Below are 16,867 nucleotides of genomic sequence, written 5' to 3'. Positions count from 1 at the left end.
CCACTAAGTTTTAGGTGTTTATTATGCAGCAACATGTAACTGGAACACTTAATGCCCATTAATGATCTAAAATTTTTGATACAATTTTACATGTCATATATATTTCCTGAAAAGTAAGTCTAAGCTTTCATTATATTTTCAAATAAGTCCATGATAGCAAAAGATGGTTAAAAATGACTGAATTAGATACTTCATAAAATTGCTGGCTTAGAAGAAACTTTAGTGAGCATAAAATCTAATTTCCCTGTCCAGAACAGGCATATCTATAGAGAGCTATGGAAATCAAAGTAGCAGTGCCTGAAAAGACATGAATAGACACTTCTCCAAGGAACACATCCAGATGGCCAACTGACACATGAAAAAACGCTCAACATCACTCATCGTCAGGGAAATACAAATCAAAACCACGATGAGATACCACCTCACACCAGTCAGAATGGCTAACATTAACAACTCAGGCAACAACAGATGTTCTAAAATTCTAAAAATTCTATTCTAAAAGTTCTATTCTAAAAATAGAACTACCCTACGACTCAGCAATTGCACTACTAGGTATTTATCCATGGGATACAGGTGTGCTGTTTCAAAGGGACACATGCACCCCCATGTTTATAGCAGCACTATCAACAATAGCCAAAGTATGGAAAGAGCCCAAATGTCCACTGACAGATGACTGGATAAAGAAGAGGTGGTATATATATCAATGGAGTATTACTCAGCAATCAAAAAGAATGAAATCTTGCCATTTGCAACTACATGGATGGAACTGGATGGTATTATTGTAAGCGAAATTAGTCAAAGAAAGACAAATATCGTATGACTTCACTCACATGAGGACTTTACGATACAAAACAGATGAACATAAGGAAAGGGAAGCAAAAATAATATAAAAACAGGGAGGGCTACAAAACATAAGAGACTCTTAAATATGGAGAACAAACAGGGTTACTGGAGGCATTGTGGGAAGGGGGATGGCCTATATGGGTAAGGGGCATTAAGGGCATCTACTCCTGAAATCATTGTTGCAGTATATGCTAACTTGGAGGTAAATTTTAAAAATTAATTAATTAATTAAAAATACAAAAAAGTAAAAGTTTAAAAAAAGAAAGAAACCTAATAAGCATGGAGTTTGAGGAAAACAAGGTTTCCTACAAAGAAAACAAGAAATAAGTCTGCCTTTAAATTTCTACTCACACATCAGCTATCGTGAAGACAAAGACCAATAGCCAGCTAGTTTAAAGGAAAATAGATTATGATTCAAGGTTATTTTTACTCTTCAACTGGTTGTAAAAAAAAATAAATTCCTGAGTTCTTCTTAGCATATATGAGCATGCCTACCAACCTTATAAAGAAGAAGTCTATCTGTTCTCACAGCAGGTACAAATGTGTTAAACATTTATTAAAAGAAAAAATACTGACAGAGAAAGTTAAAAATTCAATCATGTACTGTTTCTAAACCACTTTATTTTAGTTCTGTAGTAAAGGTTAAGTAAAAGTATGAACAAAAATGTAAGAACAAACCAAAAGAAAGCAAGGGTCACAATGTTACTATTAGACAAAACAGACTACAAGGTAAAAGCATTGTAACAGGATCAAGATGATAAATCTGACCAAAGCAGGTACATTCCATATAAAGGCTTATATGCTCAGCAACAGCAGTGAAATGTATAGAGCAAACACTGCAGGAAACAGATGGAGGAAAAAAAGCATACAACTACAGTGGAAACACTTTACTTCAACTCTAGCAGCCCTCAGCAGATTTCAAAAATCACAAGCAAGTCTATAAAGGATCAAAATAACACCTAACGTAACATGTTCAATTCTAAGATCCTGTTCTTGTCCCCCAAATCTGCTCCTTCCCTAGTAGTCTCCAAATCAAGTAGTGACAACACCATTCTTTCAGGTGCTCAGGCCAAAAGCCTTAAAGATGTCCCTGACATCTCTCTCTTCCCATAGCCCCATCCATCAGGAAATCCTGTTGATTCTATCTACAAAAATATTCAAAATCCTACTACTGCTCTCCACCTTTCACTGCCATCACCCTAGTCTAAGCAACCTATCATTGAGATTATGAATGTCTCACCAACCAGTCTCCCTGCTTCCAACTTTACATGAGCCCCTCAAACTCACGAGTCCCTCCCTAACACAGCAGACACAGTAATTCTGTTTATAGGACCGTCATGTCTCTCCTCTGCTCAAAACCTCCCAATGCCTCCATCTCTCTTAAGAGTAGCCAAAAATCCTTAAAATAGCCTTTAACATCCTATGTGATCTTTCATTCTCGTTGTCTCTGTGACATCATCTCCTACTACTCTCCCTCTCTTACTCTGATTTACCCAATCTCCTTGGTATTCACCACCAGACTCATTACCGCATCAGAACATCTTCCCTCTACCTGGGGCATTATTTCCTCATACAGCTGCATTCTCTGCTTTCTCATCTTTTTCATATTTTGCTCAAATGATCATTTCCTCAGTGAGGCCTTTTCTGCTCATCTACCTAAAAATGTAACCACCATATCCCACCCAAAAATCTGTTTTATTTTTCTACTCTCAACATCCAACAAATCATTAAGTTTTGCTATCTTTTTTATTGCTTCTTTCCTGGTACTCCAGAAAGTAAGCTCCAGGTAGACAGTAGTTTTTGTCAGTTTGGTTCTCTACCACATCCCTAGCCCCTAAAAGAATACATAGTAAGTGTCCCATAATATTTACCCATATTAATATTTTCCCAGATATTTTTACAGATTATGTAAATATTTAAGATTTCTGTAGTCAAAATATATTCAAAAATTTACACATACTTACATTATTAACAAAATAAAAAGATATATATTTGTAAATCCATACATGTATACACAAAAAAGTAATATTCTCTTCTTTTTCAAGTACCCATGAGAGAACTATAAAATTCTTTCATGAATTTTATGTGTTCTAAGCATACTATAGAGAATGCAAAGAAAACCTTAATAAATTCAAAGAATAAATAATAAAAGTCAAAGTTCCCTAGAATAATGAAATGAAACTAGAAATTATTAACAAAGAACAAAACATTTTAGAATAACAGCCAACATTATGTATTTAATATAGACCAGATATTAAACTAAACAAGAAAGCTATGGGATTGGAAATGATATCACCATTTTACAGATAAGAAGGCTGAGTTATTAACACTGAAATTTTTTTACTCAAGATAGCATAGTAAGTAATATAAAATTCAGCTCAACCTGAGCTGAATTCAACTGTAGGTTCCTGGCTCTGAAGACCAACCTCTTGACTAATATATTCTTTTTTTTTTTTTTTTTTTCAACATTTATTTTATTTTTGGGACAGAGAGAGACAGAGCATGAACGGGGGAGGGGCAGAGAGAGAGGGAGACACAGAATCGGAAACAGGCTCCAGGCTCTGAGCCATCAGCCCAGAGCCCGACGCGGGGCTCGAACTCACGGACCGCGAGATCGTGACCTGGCTGAAGTCGGGCGCTCAACCGACTGCACCACCCAGGCGCCCCGACTAATATATTCTTAAAAAAAAAAACTCCTGGGTCAAAGAAAAATCACTGCAATTTGGGGTGTACTACAATAAGAACATGACATTTGAAATTAAGCCACTACAATAAGAACACGACAAATAAAATTAAGCCAAAACTAAACTTAGGAAAATTCACTGTTTTTTATTTTTTATAAAATAAAAAGTAGAAAAATAAATACAGAAAGCATTCAACTTAGAGGAGAAAAATAATAAAATAAATCTAAACACAGGGAGAAAAAAAACTATTTAAAAGGAAAAAGAAAGAGGGTGCCTGGCTGTCTCAGGTGGCAGAGCATCTCTTGAACTAGAGGTTGTAGGTTTAAGTCCCACATTGGGTATAGAGATTACTTAAAAATACAATCTTTTAAAAAAAATTCCACCTTTCTAGCATTTGAAAAGGAAATTAAAAAGAAAAAGAATTAAGTGAATTAGGAAAGGAAAAATAGTATAACAGATTATATTTCAAGCATACATTCTTTAGAAGCATAAAATATTACAAAATTATTAACAGGCATTTTAAAAACTTTATTATGGAAAGTTTCAAACACATTCAAAAAAAGAAAAAATGGTATAATGAAACTGATACACCCACTATACAGCTTCAGTAATCAATACATGGCTGATCTTGCTTCATTTATACCCTTATCAGCTTAACATTTTTAAATATTAGAACAGATATTTTAAGTATCAATTATTTCATTATGTTCTACCTCAAAGAAAGGACTGTCATTGTGTCATTCTTTCTCTTTTTCTCCCTCCCTCTATCACCTAGGTGTAAGGTCTTACAAATCTCTAAACATATAGTAAGGCTCTTAAAAAGTAAGTACTCAATACACATTTGCCATTGGTGATAATTTAAATAAAATATGGCACACCGTACTCTGTATGCATAAAGCCATAAATATCAAGAGAGTAGACAATAAATAATAACTTACCTGAACTTTCCTGAAATTCCTTATCATCCACATCAGAATTACTCTTTTCAGATGATAAATAATTCTTGAGCCTGAAAGGTCCACTTTAACATAAAAAAGTAAACCATAAAATTTGTGCCTTTATAATACACATATCTAGTTATCTGCCTTAATGGACATTTTTCTCCTAAAACTGCCAAACGTTCCTTTCTTATAAAACCAACAGTGATTTATAGGTCACCAAGAATATACTTACATGCTGCATAAAACAAAGAATCTATAATTTAATCCTGTAACTGTCAGGATAAATACTGAATTTTATAACCTTTTAAACTAACTCATGTAATAGTTACAAACAGAGAGGAAGGGAGATAAACCATAAGAGACTCTTAAATACAGAGAACAAACTGAGGGTTGATGGGGGGGACCCAGGGGAGAGGGGAAAATGGGTGATAGGCATTGAGGAGGGCACTGGTTGGGATGAGCACTGGATGTTGTATGTAAACGATGGAATCATGGGAATCTACCCCCAAAACCAAGAGCACACTGTATACACTGTATGTTAGCCAACCTGATAATAAATTATATTAAATAAATAAATAAATAAAATTTTCTAGCAGCCACATTAAAATAAATAAATAAGTAAATAAATAAATAAAAATAAACTCATGGATCAATTAATAAATTTTTAGTCAACTCAACACCTCTTGATAAAAATCAAATTTTAAAAAGTAAAATTAGAAATCAATCAGCTTATGGAATGCAAGCTGGTGCAGCCACTCTGGAAAACAGTATGGAGGTTCCTTAAAAAACTAAAAATAGAACTACCCTGCGACCCAACAACTGAACTACTAGGCATTTACCCACGGGATACAGGTGTGCTGTTGCGAAGGGACACATGCACCCCCATGTTTATAGCAGCACTATCAACAATAGCCAAAGTATGGAAAGAGCCCAAATGTCCATCGATGGATGAATGGATAAAGAAGATGTGGTATATATATATACAATGGAGTATTACTCGGCAATCAAAAAGAATGAAATCTTGCCATTTGCAACTACATGGATGGAACTGGAGGATATCATGCTAAGCAAAATTAGTCAGAGAAAGACAAATATATGACTTCACTCATATGAGGACTTTAAGAGACAAAACAGATGAACATAAGGAAAGGGAAACAAAAATAATATAAAAACAGGGAGGGGGACAAAACAGAAGAGACTCATAAATATGGAGAACAAAATGAGGGTTACGGGAGGGGATGGGCTAAACGGGTAAGGGGCACTAAAAAAATCTACTCCTGGAATCATTGCTGCACTATATGCTAACTAATTTGGATGTAAATTAAAAAAATAAAAAACAAGTTAATAAAAAAAAGACAAAAAAATTTAAAAAATAAATAAAATAAAATAAAATATAATATAAAAATGAAAATCACATATACTTTTGGAGTATATATTTAGTGACTAGGAGAATGGAATTGTTTAGGGGGAAATTTTTTTTCTTAATTAGGTTCCAAGACAGTGTTCATTAACAAAATCAATTGCAGAACTTCCTCTGTTAATACTGATCTGATTAAATTTTATGTCATTTTCAAATGTGTCTTTTCTCATAAATAAATACTGCTAAATTCTGTTAAAAAAAAATCAAACAGCTTATTTTCATTTAAAAAAAAGCCAAAAACAAGTGGAATTTAAAATATTTAAATTTAAAAATTGCTCAGAAATGATTCAGCTTATCCCTGTCTGAGATTCCTTGCCTCTATTATGAACACAGGATAGGCATAGTAGTCATAACCCATCAAATGGTAAAGAAATCTCAGCCATCCCTGAAAAGTCTTGAGAATCTGTTATAATTTACCATTCCTTCATTTTAAAAAAGGGTATATGATTTCAGATATTATAAGAGTAGGTTAATTTGGTTTGTTCATGGAGTGTGCTTGTTTTAAACACAAACCCACAAATTCTTAAATACTTGTTTTTTTGTTTTTTTTTTTTAATGTTTATTTATTTTTGAGACAGAGAGAGAGCATGAAGGGGGGAGGGTCAGAGAGAGACGGAGACACAGAATATGAAACAGGCTCCAGGCTCTGAGCTGTCAGCACAGAGCCCGATGCGGGGCTCGAATTCACAGACTGCGAGATCATGACCTGAGCCAAAGTCGGTCACCCAACTGACTGAGCCACCCAGGCGCCCCAATACTTGTTTTTTAAGAGAGAGAGTTTTCCCCTTTTCCTTGAATGTGGTCTGAATTTAATGACTTGTTTCTAACAAACAGAATAAAGTGGAAGTGAAAGTGTGCAACTCCAGAGACTAGGTCATTAAAAGGCACTATGACTTTCATCATGGTCACACTTTCTCTTGGATCACTTGCTTGATTGGAAGCCAGCTGCCATATTGAACAGCCCCATGGAGAGGGCCACATGACAAGGAAGGCCTATAGTTAACAACCATGGGAGCAAACTACCTTGTAAGATCCTTCATTACAATCAAGCCTTCAAAGGACTGCAAACCTGACAGATATTTTGAATGCTACATCTCATAAGAATCCCTAAGAGAGAACTATTCAGCTAAGGCTCTTCTCCCAGACTTCTGGGCCACAGGAACTAGGAAACAATAAATGTTTTGCAAACCACTAATAAAAGTGGGGGTAATCTGTTACACAGCAAAGAGTAACCAATATACTAAGTAAATCCAATTATCCTTAGAAAACATGCATACCTTCTTTCCAAAACTGAAGTCTTAGGCTCTCCACAATCCAAGTTAGACTCTGCTAGTGTCTTGCATGTAAATCCCTTGACCTGAGACTTCGGATGAACATTTTGTGCAGTCATACTATCTTGATCCTTTGGGCTTCTTGTACCTCTGTGAATATGTAAAGTGAAAAATTGTTTACATTTCTCCATAAAACATTCCTTCCAGAAACATACAATAAGTAGATAATATAATATTGGTTGTAACAAATATCAGATAAACCTATTCAGGTCCTAGGACTTATAACTAGCCTAGGAAGAAAATATGTTTCTAGGACCTGCAAAGAAAAATTCTGATAAAGGAAATGGTACAGACCAGGCCTAAGATGGAAGTAATGACAGGAGGACACCCAGAGACATTACCTACGGGCAGCATATGATATATATTACACATTTAATCTACCATGGTTTTTTTGAAAATCCACAAACAACTTAAATTGTTTTCTTTGACAGCCCTAGTCAGCCTACTGAGGAACAGTAGTGTGTTCAGAGGGATTCTTTAACAGCTACTAGCTAATTATATGTAAAGAAGATATACTATTCCCAGACTGCATAATTTCTCTTCTCTCACATTTCTCTTCTAAGTCCTATGTTTTGTTTCTCACTCAGTCTACCACCCTATTCTTACCATATGTGAGAAAATATAATTTGCATAAACATAACTAAAGAGCATGCAAACTTTTGAGATTTGATGGTTTACTTCTGAAGATTCTACTCTCTCTACAAGTCCTATCATAGAGTTAGAAAAAATATTAAGAGAATACTATGAACAATTATATGTCAATAAATTAGATAACCAAGATAGAATAAATTCCTAAAGACATACGATTACCAAAACTAAGTCAAGAAGAAATAATCTGAAAAGACCTATAACAAGAGAATGAATCAGTAATCAAAAACTACCCAGAAATAAAGGCCCAAATGGTTTTACTGCTGAATTCTACCAGTCATTCAAAGAATATGAATTCTTCACAAACTCTTTCAAAAAACAGAAGAGAACTTCTTAAATCACTTTATGAAGTCAGTATTATCTTGATACCAAAACTAGATAGACATCACAAGAAAAGTGCAGACCAAACAACTCAACAACATACTGGCAGAGCAAATCTAGAGACTGTAGCAAATCTAGAGACATGTATGTATAAATGTAATTATACATACATCATGACCAAATGGGATTTACACCACAGATGCAGTTTGGTCTAACATCTGAAAACCAATTAACGAAAAACATCATATCAATAATAATAAAAATTACAGCATCATCTCAATAGATCAAAAAAAAAAAAGCATTTAACAAAATCCAACACGTTTTTATGATAAAAATACTCAACAAAGTAGGACTAGAAGGAACTGCCTCAACTTGATAAAGGGTAGCTGAAAAACTTACAGCTAGCAACATAAAGACTGGATGCTTGCCCCCTAAGATTTAGGAACCAGACAAGGAAATCTGCTATTGCCACCTGTATTAGCCAGAGCAATTAGGCAGTATAAAATAAATAAAATACAGGAAAGGAACAGGTCAAACTATTAACAAATGACATGATTTCTGTACTCACAATATCTCACAAAATCCACTAAAAAGCTATCAAAACTAATAAATGACTTCATAAAGGTTGCAGATACAAGTCAAATACAAAAACCAATTGTAGGGGCACCTGGGTGGTTCAGTCGGTTGTACTCCTGACTCTTGGTTTTGGCTCAGGTCACAATCTCACAGTTCGAGAGATCAAGCCCCATGCTCTATGCTCCAGCTCAGAGCGCAGGGCCTACTTGGGATTCTTTCTTTCTCTGCCCCTCCCCTGCTGGTGCACGCTCTCTCACTCTCTCAAAATAAATAAATAAAAAACAAAAAACAAAAAACAAAAAACCAAAGGTATCTCTATACACTTGCAATGAACATCCAAAAATAAAATTTAAAAAGCAATTCCATTCAGAATAATGAAGCAGAAAAAAGGAGGTGGATTAAGGCAAAAGACTACGATTAAGAATCAGAGAATTCAGTGACTCATTAAAAAGGAACAACATCAGAATCATAGGGGTCCCAGAAGAGGAAGAGAGAGAAATAGAGGTAGAAGGGTTGTATGAGCAAATCATAGCGGAAAACTTTCCTAACCTGGGGAAAGACACAGACGTCAAAATCCAGGAAGCACAGAGGACTCCCATTAGATTCAACAAAAACTGACCATCAAAAAGGCATATCATAGTCAAATTCACAAAATACTCAGGCAAGGAGAGAATCATGAAAGCACCAAGGGAAAAAAAGTCCCTACCTTGCAGCAGACCTATCCATAGAAACTTGGCAGGCCACAAAGGAGTGGCAGGATATATTCAACGTGCTGAATCGGAAAAATATGCAGCCAAGAATTCTTTATCCAGCAAGGCTGTCATTCAAAACACAAGGAGAGATAAAAAGTTTCCCAGACAACAAAAATTAAAGGAGTTTGTGACCACTAAACCAGCCCTGCAAGAAATTTTAACGGGGACTCTCTGAGGGGACAAAGCAACAAAGATTAGAAAGGACCAGATAACACCACCAGAAACTCCAACTCTACAAGCATCATAATGGCAATAAATTCGTATCTTTCAGTACTCACTCTAAAGGTCAATGGACTCAATGCTCCAATCCAAAGACACAGGGTAACAGAATAGATAAGAAAACAAGATCCATCTATATGCTGTTTATAAGAGACTCACTTTAGACCTAAAGACACTTTCAGATTGAAAGTAAAGATGGAGAACCATCGATCATGCTAATGGTCAACAAAAGAAAGCCGGAGTAGCCATACTTATATCAGACAATCTAGACTTTAAAATAAAGACTGTATCAAGAGGTGCAGAAGGGCATTCTATCAAAATTAAGGGGTCCATCCACCAAGAAGACCTAATAATCATAAAAATTTATGTGCCAAAAGTGGAGGCATCCAAATATACAAACCAATTAATCACAAACATAAAGAAACTCAATGATAGTAATACCATAATAGGAGACTTCAACACCCCACTCAGAGCAATGGACAGATCATCCAATCAAAAAATCAACAAGGAAACAATGGCTTTGAATGACACACTGGACAAGATGGACTTAACAGATATATTCAGAACATTTCATCCTAAAGCAGCAGAATATACATTCTTTTCCAGTGCACATGGAATGTTCTCCAGAATAGACCATATACTGGGACACAAATCAGCCCTCAGCAAGTACAAAAAGATCGAGATCATACCATGCATATTTTCAGACCACAACGCTATGAAACTCAAAATCAACCACAAGGAAAAATTTGGAAAGGTAACAAATACTTGGACACTAAAGAACATCCTACTAAAGAATGAATGGACCAACCAAGAAGTTAAAGAGGAAATTAAAAAGTATATGGAAGCCAATGAAAACGAACACCCCAAAACCTCTGGGACGCAGCACAGGCAGTCATAAGAGGGAAGTACATAGCAATCCAGGCCTTCCTACAGAAGAGAGAAAGATCTTAGATACACACCCTAACCTAACACCTTAAAGAGCTGGAAAAAGAACAGCAAATAAAACCCAAAACCAGCAGAACACATGAAATAATAAAGATTAGAGCAGAAATTAATGCTATCGAAACCAAAAAAACAGAATAGATCAATGAAACCAGAACCTGGTTCTTTGAAAGAATTAACAAAATTGATAAACCACTAGCCAGTTTGATCAAAAAGAAAAAGGAAAGGACCCAAATAAATAAAATCAAGAATGAAAGAGGAGAGTTCACAACTAATACAGCAGAAATAAAAACAATAGTAAGAGTATATTATGAGCAATTATATGCCAATAAAATGGGCAATATGGAAGAAATGGACAAATTCCTAGAAACATATACACTACCAAAACTGAAACAAGAAGTAACAGAAAATTTGAACAGACCTATAACCAGTAAAGAAATCGAATTAGTAATCAAAAACCTTCCCCAAAACAAGAGTCCAGGGCCAGATGGCTTTCCAGGGGAAATCTACCAAACATTTAAGGAAGAGTTAATACCTATTCTCTTGAAGCTGACCTAAAACACAGAAATGGAAGGAAAACTTCCAAACTCTTTCTATGAAGCCAGCATTACCTTGAGTCCAAAACCAGACAGAGACCCCACTAAAAAGGAAAACTATAGACCAATTTCCCTGATGTACATGGATGCAAAAATTCTCAACAAGATATTAGCCAACAGGATCCAGCAATACATTAAAAAGGTTATTCACCACGACCAAGTGGGATTTATACCTGGGATGCAGGGCTCGTTCAATATCTGCAAAATGTGATTCATCACATCAATAAAAGAAAGGACAAGAAACACATGATCCTCTCAATAGATGCAGAGAAGGCATTTGACAAAATACAGCATTCTTTCTTGATAAAAACCCTCAAGAAACTAGGGATAGAAGGATCGTACCTCGAGATCATAAAAGCCATATATGAACAACCCAACACTAATATCATCCTCAATGGGGAAAAGCTGAGAGCTTTCCCTCTAAGGTCAGGAACAAGACAGGGATGTCCACTCTCACCACTGTTATTCAACATAGTATTGGAAGTCTTAGCCTCTGCAATCAGACAACACAAAGAAATGAAAGGCATCCAAATCGGCCAGGAGGTCACACTTTCACTCTTCGCAGATAACATGATACTCTATATGGAAAACCCTAAAGATTCCACCAAAAACGTGCTAGAACTGATCTATGAATTCAGCAAAGTGCAGGATATAAAACCAATGCACAGAGCTTGGTTGCATTCCTACACACCAACAATGAAGCAACAGAAAGAGAAATTGAGGAATCAATCCCTTTTAGAATTGCACCAAAACCCATAAAAGACCTAGGACTAAATCTAACCAGAGGTGAAAAATCTATACACTGAAAACTATAGAAAGCTGATGAAAGAAACTGAAGATGGAAAAAGATTCCATGCTCCTGGATAGGAAGAACAAATATTGTTAAAATGTCGATACTACCCAAAGCAATCTACACATTCAATGCAATCCCTATCAAAATGACACCAGCATTCTTCACAGAGCTAGAATAAACAATCCTAAAATTTGTATGGAACCAGAGAAGACCCTGAATAGCCACAGCAATCTTGAAAAAGAAAACCAAAGCAGAAGGCATCACAATCCCAGACTTCAAGCTATACTACAAAGCTGTAATCATCAAGACAGTATGGTACTGGCACAAGAACAGACACTCAGATCAATGGAATGGAATACAGAACCCAGAAATGGACCCACAAACCTTTGGCCAATTAATCTTTGACAAAGCAGGAAAGAATATCCAATGGAATAAAGACAGTCTCTTCAGCAAATGGTGCTGAGAAAACTGGACAGCGACATGCAGAAGAATGAACCTGGACCACTTTCTTATACCATACACAAAAATAAACTCAAAGTGGATGAAAGACCTCAATGTAAGACAAGAATCCATCAAAATCCTTGAGGAGAAAGCAGGCAAAAACCTCTTTGATCTTGGCTGCAGCAACTTCTTACTCAACATGTCTCCAGAGGCAAGGGAAACAAAAGCAAAAATGAACTACTGGGACCTCATCAAGATAAAAAGCTTCTGCACAGTGAAGGAAACAATCAGCAAAACTAAAAGGCAACCGACAGAATGGGAGAAGATATTTGCCAATGACATATCAGATAAAGGGTTAGTATCCAAAATCTACAAAGAACTTCTCAAACTCAACACCCAAAAAAACAAAGAATCCAGTGAAGAAATGGGCAAAAGACATGAATAGACACTTCTCCAAAGAAGACACCCAGATGGCCAACCGACACCTGAAAAAACGCTCAACATCACTCATTGTCAGGGAAATACAAATCAAAACCACAATGCAATACCACCCCTCACCTGTCAGAGTGGCTAATATTAACAACTCAGGCAACAACAGATGTTGGCGAGGATGCGGAGAAAGAGGATTTCTTTTGCATTGTTGGTGGCAATGCAAGCTGGTGCAGCCACTCTGGAAAACAGTGTGGAGGTTCCTCAAAAAATTAAAAATAGATCTACCCTACGACCCAGCAATTGCACTACTAGGTATTTATCCAAGGGATACAGGTATCCCTTGTTTTGAAGGGACATATGCACCCCCATGTTTATAGCAGCATTATCAACAATAGTCAAAGTATGAAAAGAGCCTAAATGTCCATCAATGGGTGACTGGATAAAAAAGATGTGGTATATATATACAATAGAGTATTACTTGGCAATAAAAAGAATTAAGTCTTGCCATTTGCAACTACGTGGATGGAACTAGAGGGTATCATGCTAAGCGAAATTAGTCAGAGAAAGACTTCATATGACTTCACTCATATGAGGACTTTAAGAGACAAAACAGATGAACATAAGGGAAGGGAAACAAAAATAATATAAAAACAGGGAAGGGGATAAAACATAAGAGAGTCTTAAATATGAAGAACAAACAGAAGATTAGTGGAGGGATTGTGGGGAGGGGGATGGGCTAAATGGGTAAGGGGCATTAAGGAATCTACTCCTGAAATCATTGTTGCACTATATGCTAATTTGGATGTAAACTAAAAAAATTAAAAAAAATTTAAATTTAAAAAAAAAAAAAGGAGAAGGAAAAAAAATAATGTTGCCCAAAGAAATATAGTAATTTGTATTGTTGGTGCTATTGTTGCAAAGTCTTGGGGAAATTTGTTTTGTGTCATTTTCCCATTTATGATAAATTATATTCTTAATTGTTTTGAAGGAAACGAGTATAGAGAATTTGAATAATGTCTGTAGTTAAATAAAAGTTGATTTATCCATCAAAAAAAACACTTCCATTCACAATAGCATTAAAATAATAAAATGCTTAGAAATGAATTTAACAGAAGTGTAAAACTTATGCTCTGAAAACACTGTTGAAATAAGTTGAAGACCTCAATGAATGGAAAAGCATCCCATGTTCATGGATCGATAGATATAGTGTTAAAATGGCAATATCTCCCAAACTGATATACAGATTCAATGCATTCTCTGTCAGATTCTCAAGTGATATCTTTGTAGAAATTGACATGCTGATTCTAAAATTTATATGGAATTGCAAGGAACCCAGAATAGCCAAAACAATCTGAAAAGAAGAATAATGAGGACTTATACCTCTTGATCTCAAATCTTTTCATAGCAATGGTAACAATCAAGACAGTGTAGTACTGGATCAAGAATTAATATATAGAGTAAGAGAAAAAAACTGAGAATTCAGAAAGAAACTCATATATTTATGGTCAACTGATTTTCAAAAATGATGCCAAGACCATTCAATGGGGGAATAAGTAGTCGTTTTGACAAACAATTATGGAAAACTGGATAGTCACATGCAAAAGAATAAAGTTGAATCCTTCATAGAATATACAAAAGTTAACTCAAAATGGATCAAAAACCTAAATGTAAGAAAAACTCTTAGAAGAAAAGATAATGACAAATCTTCATGAACTTGGATTCTTAGATATGACACCAAGTATAAGCAACAAAAGGATAAAATAGATGGATTGGACTTTACGAAAATTAAAAACTTTGGTGCTTCAAAGGACACCATTAAGAAGCAAGAAGAAAACCCATAGAATGGAGAAAATATCTGCAAACCATGTATCTGACAAGGGACTTGTATCCAAAATATAAAGACCTCTTACAACACAATAAAAAACCCCCAAAAATTAGGCTGAATAGATTTTTCTCTAAAGATATGCAAATGGCCAATAAACAAATGAAGAGATGCTCAACATCATTAGTCATCTGGGAAGTGCAAATGAAAATCACAAAGAGATACTACTTTCATACCAACTCGGATGGCTAGCATCAAAGTCAGATAATAACAAATGTTGACAAGGATGCAGAGAGACTGGAACCCTCATACACTGCTGGCAGGAATGTAAAATGGTACAGATGCTTTGGAAAACAATCTTACAGTTCCTCAAGCAATTTTAATACAGTTACCATATGTCAGAGCAACTCCACTCCTGGGTATATATCCAAGAGAAATGAAAACACATGTTCACATAGAAACCTGTACACAAATGTTTATACCAGCATTATTCATAAGAGCCAAAAGGTGGAAACAAACCAAATGTCCATCAGTGAATGAAAAGATAAACAAAACATGGTATAACCATAAAACAAAACATTTTTTGGTCATAAAAAGTAAGGAAGTACTGATATACACTACAACATGAATGAAACTTGAAAATTTCCAAAAGAAGCCAGTACAAAAAACTCATACTATATGATTTCATTCAGATGAAAATCCAAACTGTAGAGAAATCTATACAGATAAAAAGTAGATTAGTGGTTGCTTAGGGTAGTGGCAGAGTGGACTAGGGAAATGATAACTAATGAGTACTGGCTTTGTGAAGTGCTGAAAATACTCTAAAATTGACTGTGTTGATGGTTTGCACCTATCTGTTAATATACTAAAAAAACATTGAATTGTACACATTTCATGAGTGAACTGTATGGTGTGGGGAGTACCATACATTCTCATTGTACATAAAAGATAAGGTTTGTTATAAGAATACTAGCTGAAATTTAAAAACTCAATGTAAACAAATTTTTTATCTTAACCTATTTCTCTCAACCTATAGGTAAGGCTCAACTGCTTTGTTTAGTAAAACTTTGATTTATTTTTATTATTAATACATTCGAGTAAAAACAATTGGACTAGTAGTCAGAAGACCTAGTTATCTAATGACACGCTATTTAATCTATGTAGACCTACCTCATATGTAAAAATGGAGCTAATGAGTGTCCTACCCACCTCTCAGGAATCTTATGCAAATAAATGATACAAGAAACAAGATGATATAAATATGGAAATCTGATAAAAGAGAGGCCATTACAAATCAGTGGGGGAAATGTACCATTCAACACCTACACAGAGAAAAAAAGAATTTAAATTTCCTATTCCACATCAAACACAAAAATAAATTACAGATGGTTTAAAGAAGTAAATATAAAAAAACAAGTTAGTTTTTAGGAAAAAAATATAGAAAAACAGATCCTTATAACCTCGGAGTCTACAAAAAAAGCAAATGTTCACAACACTGAAAGGCTAATAAATTCTACTACAGCTGACCCCTTGAATAACACAGGTTTAAAGTGCACAGGTCCACATATAAGCAATTTTTTTTTCAATAAATACAATTCTGTAAATGTTTTTTCTCTTTCTTAATAACAATTTCTTTTCTCTACTCTATTGTAAGAATTACATATAGCATGTAATATATGTAAAAAACAAAATATGTGTTAATCAACTGTTTATGCTACTAGTAAGGTTTCCAGTCAACAATAAGTTATTAGTAGTTAAGCTTTGGAGAAGTCAAAAGTTACAAGCAAATTTCTGGCTGTGCAGGGGTCACTGCCCCTAACTCCCATGATGCTCTAGGGTTAACCATACATTAAAATTATGTCTTCTGTATGAAAGACACGAATACATGTGACCTATTAAGGATTAAAAGCCAAAATAGATAAAGAGTTCCTAAAAATCAATTCTAAAAAAGTATAGAATTGGCCAAGCAATTTACAAAGAGACAATCTATTTAAACATGAGCAAGGGGGGCCTGGGTGACTCAGATGGTTAAGCATCCAACTCTTGGTTTCGGCTCAGGTCATGATCTCACAGTTTCATGAGTTCGAGCTCCATGCAGGGCTCTGC

General features: G+C 35.1%; 1 protein-coding gene across 4 annotated transcripts in view; it reads right to left on the bottom strand.

The window, feature by feature from the left end:
- Nucleotides 1-16,867, bottom strand: part of CENPC (centromere protein C) — an 80,295-nt gene that overhangs the window by 26,187 nt on the left and 37,241 nt on the right. For all 4 annotated transcript variants that reach the window (XR_015250423.1, XM_086704918.1, XM_086704920.1 and 1 more), the window contains exons 11-12: nucleotides 7,166-7,309; nucleotides 4,466-4,548 (exon numbers count right to left, since the gene is read on the bottom strand). Coding sequence is in view for 3 of the 4 variants with exons in the window: in XM_086704918.1 (XP_086561044.1) it covers nucleotides 4,466-4,548; nucleotides 7,166-7,309 (227 nt within the window). In the remaining variant the exon portion in view is untranslated. The remainder of the gene's footprint in view (nucleotides 1-4,465; nucleotides 4,549-7,165; nucleotides 7,310-16,867) is intronic.

Source organism: Puma concolor, chromosome B1 (assembly GCF_028749965.1).
Source record: "Puma concolor isolate L17-30 chromosome B1, mPumCon1.1.hap2, whole genome shotgun sequence".
NCBI lineage: Eukaryota > Metazoa > Chordata > Mammalia > Carnivora > Felidae > Puma > Puma concolor.
This window is presented reverse-complemented; position numbering and strand designations above follow the sequence as displayed.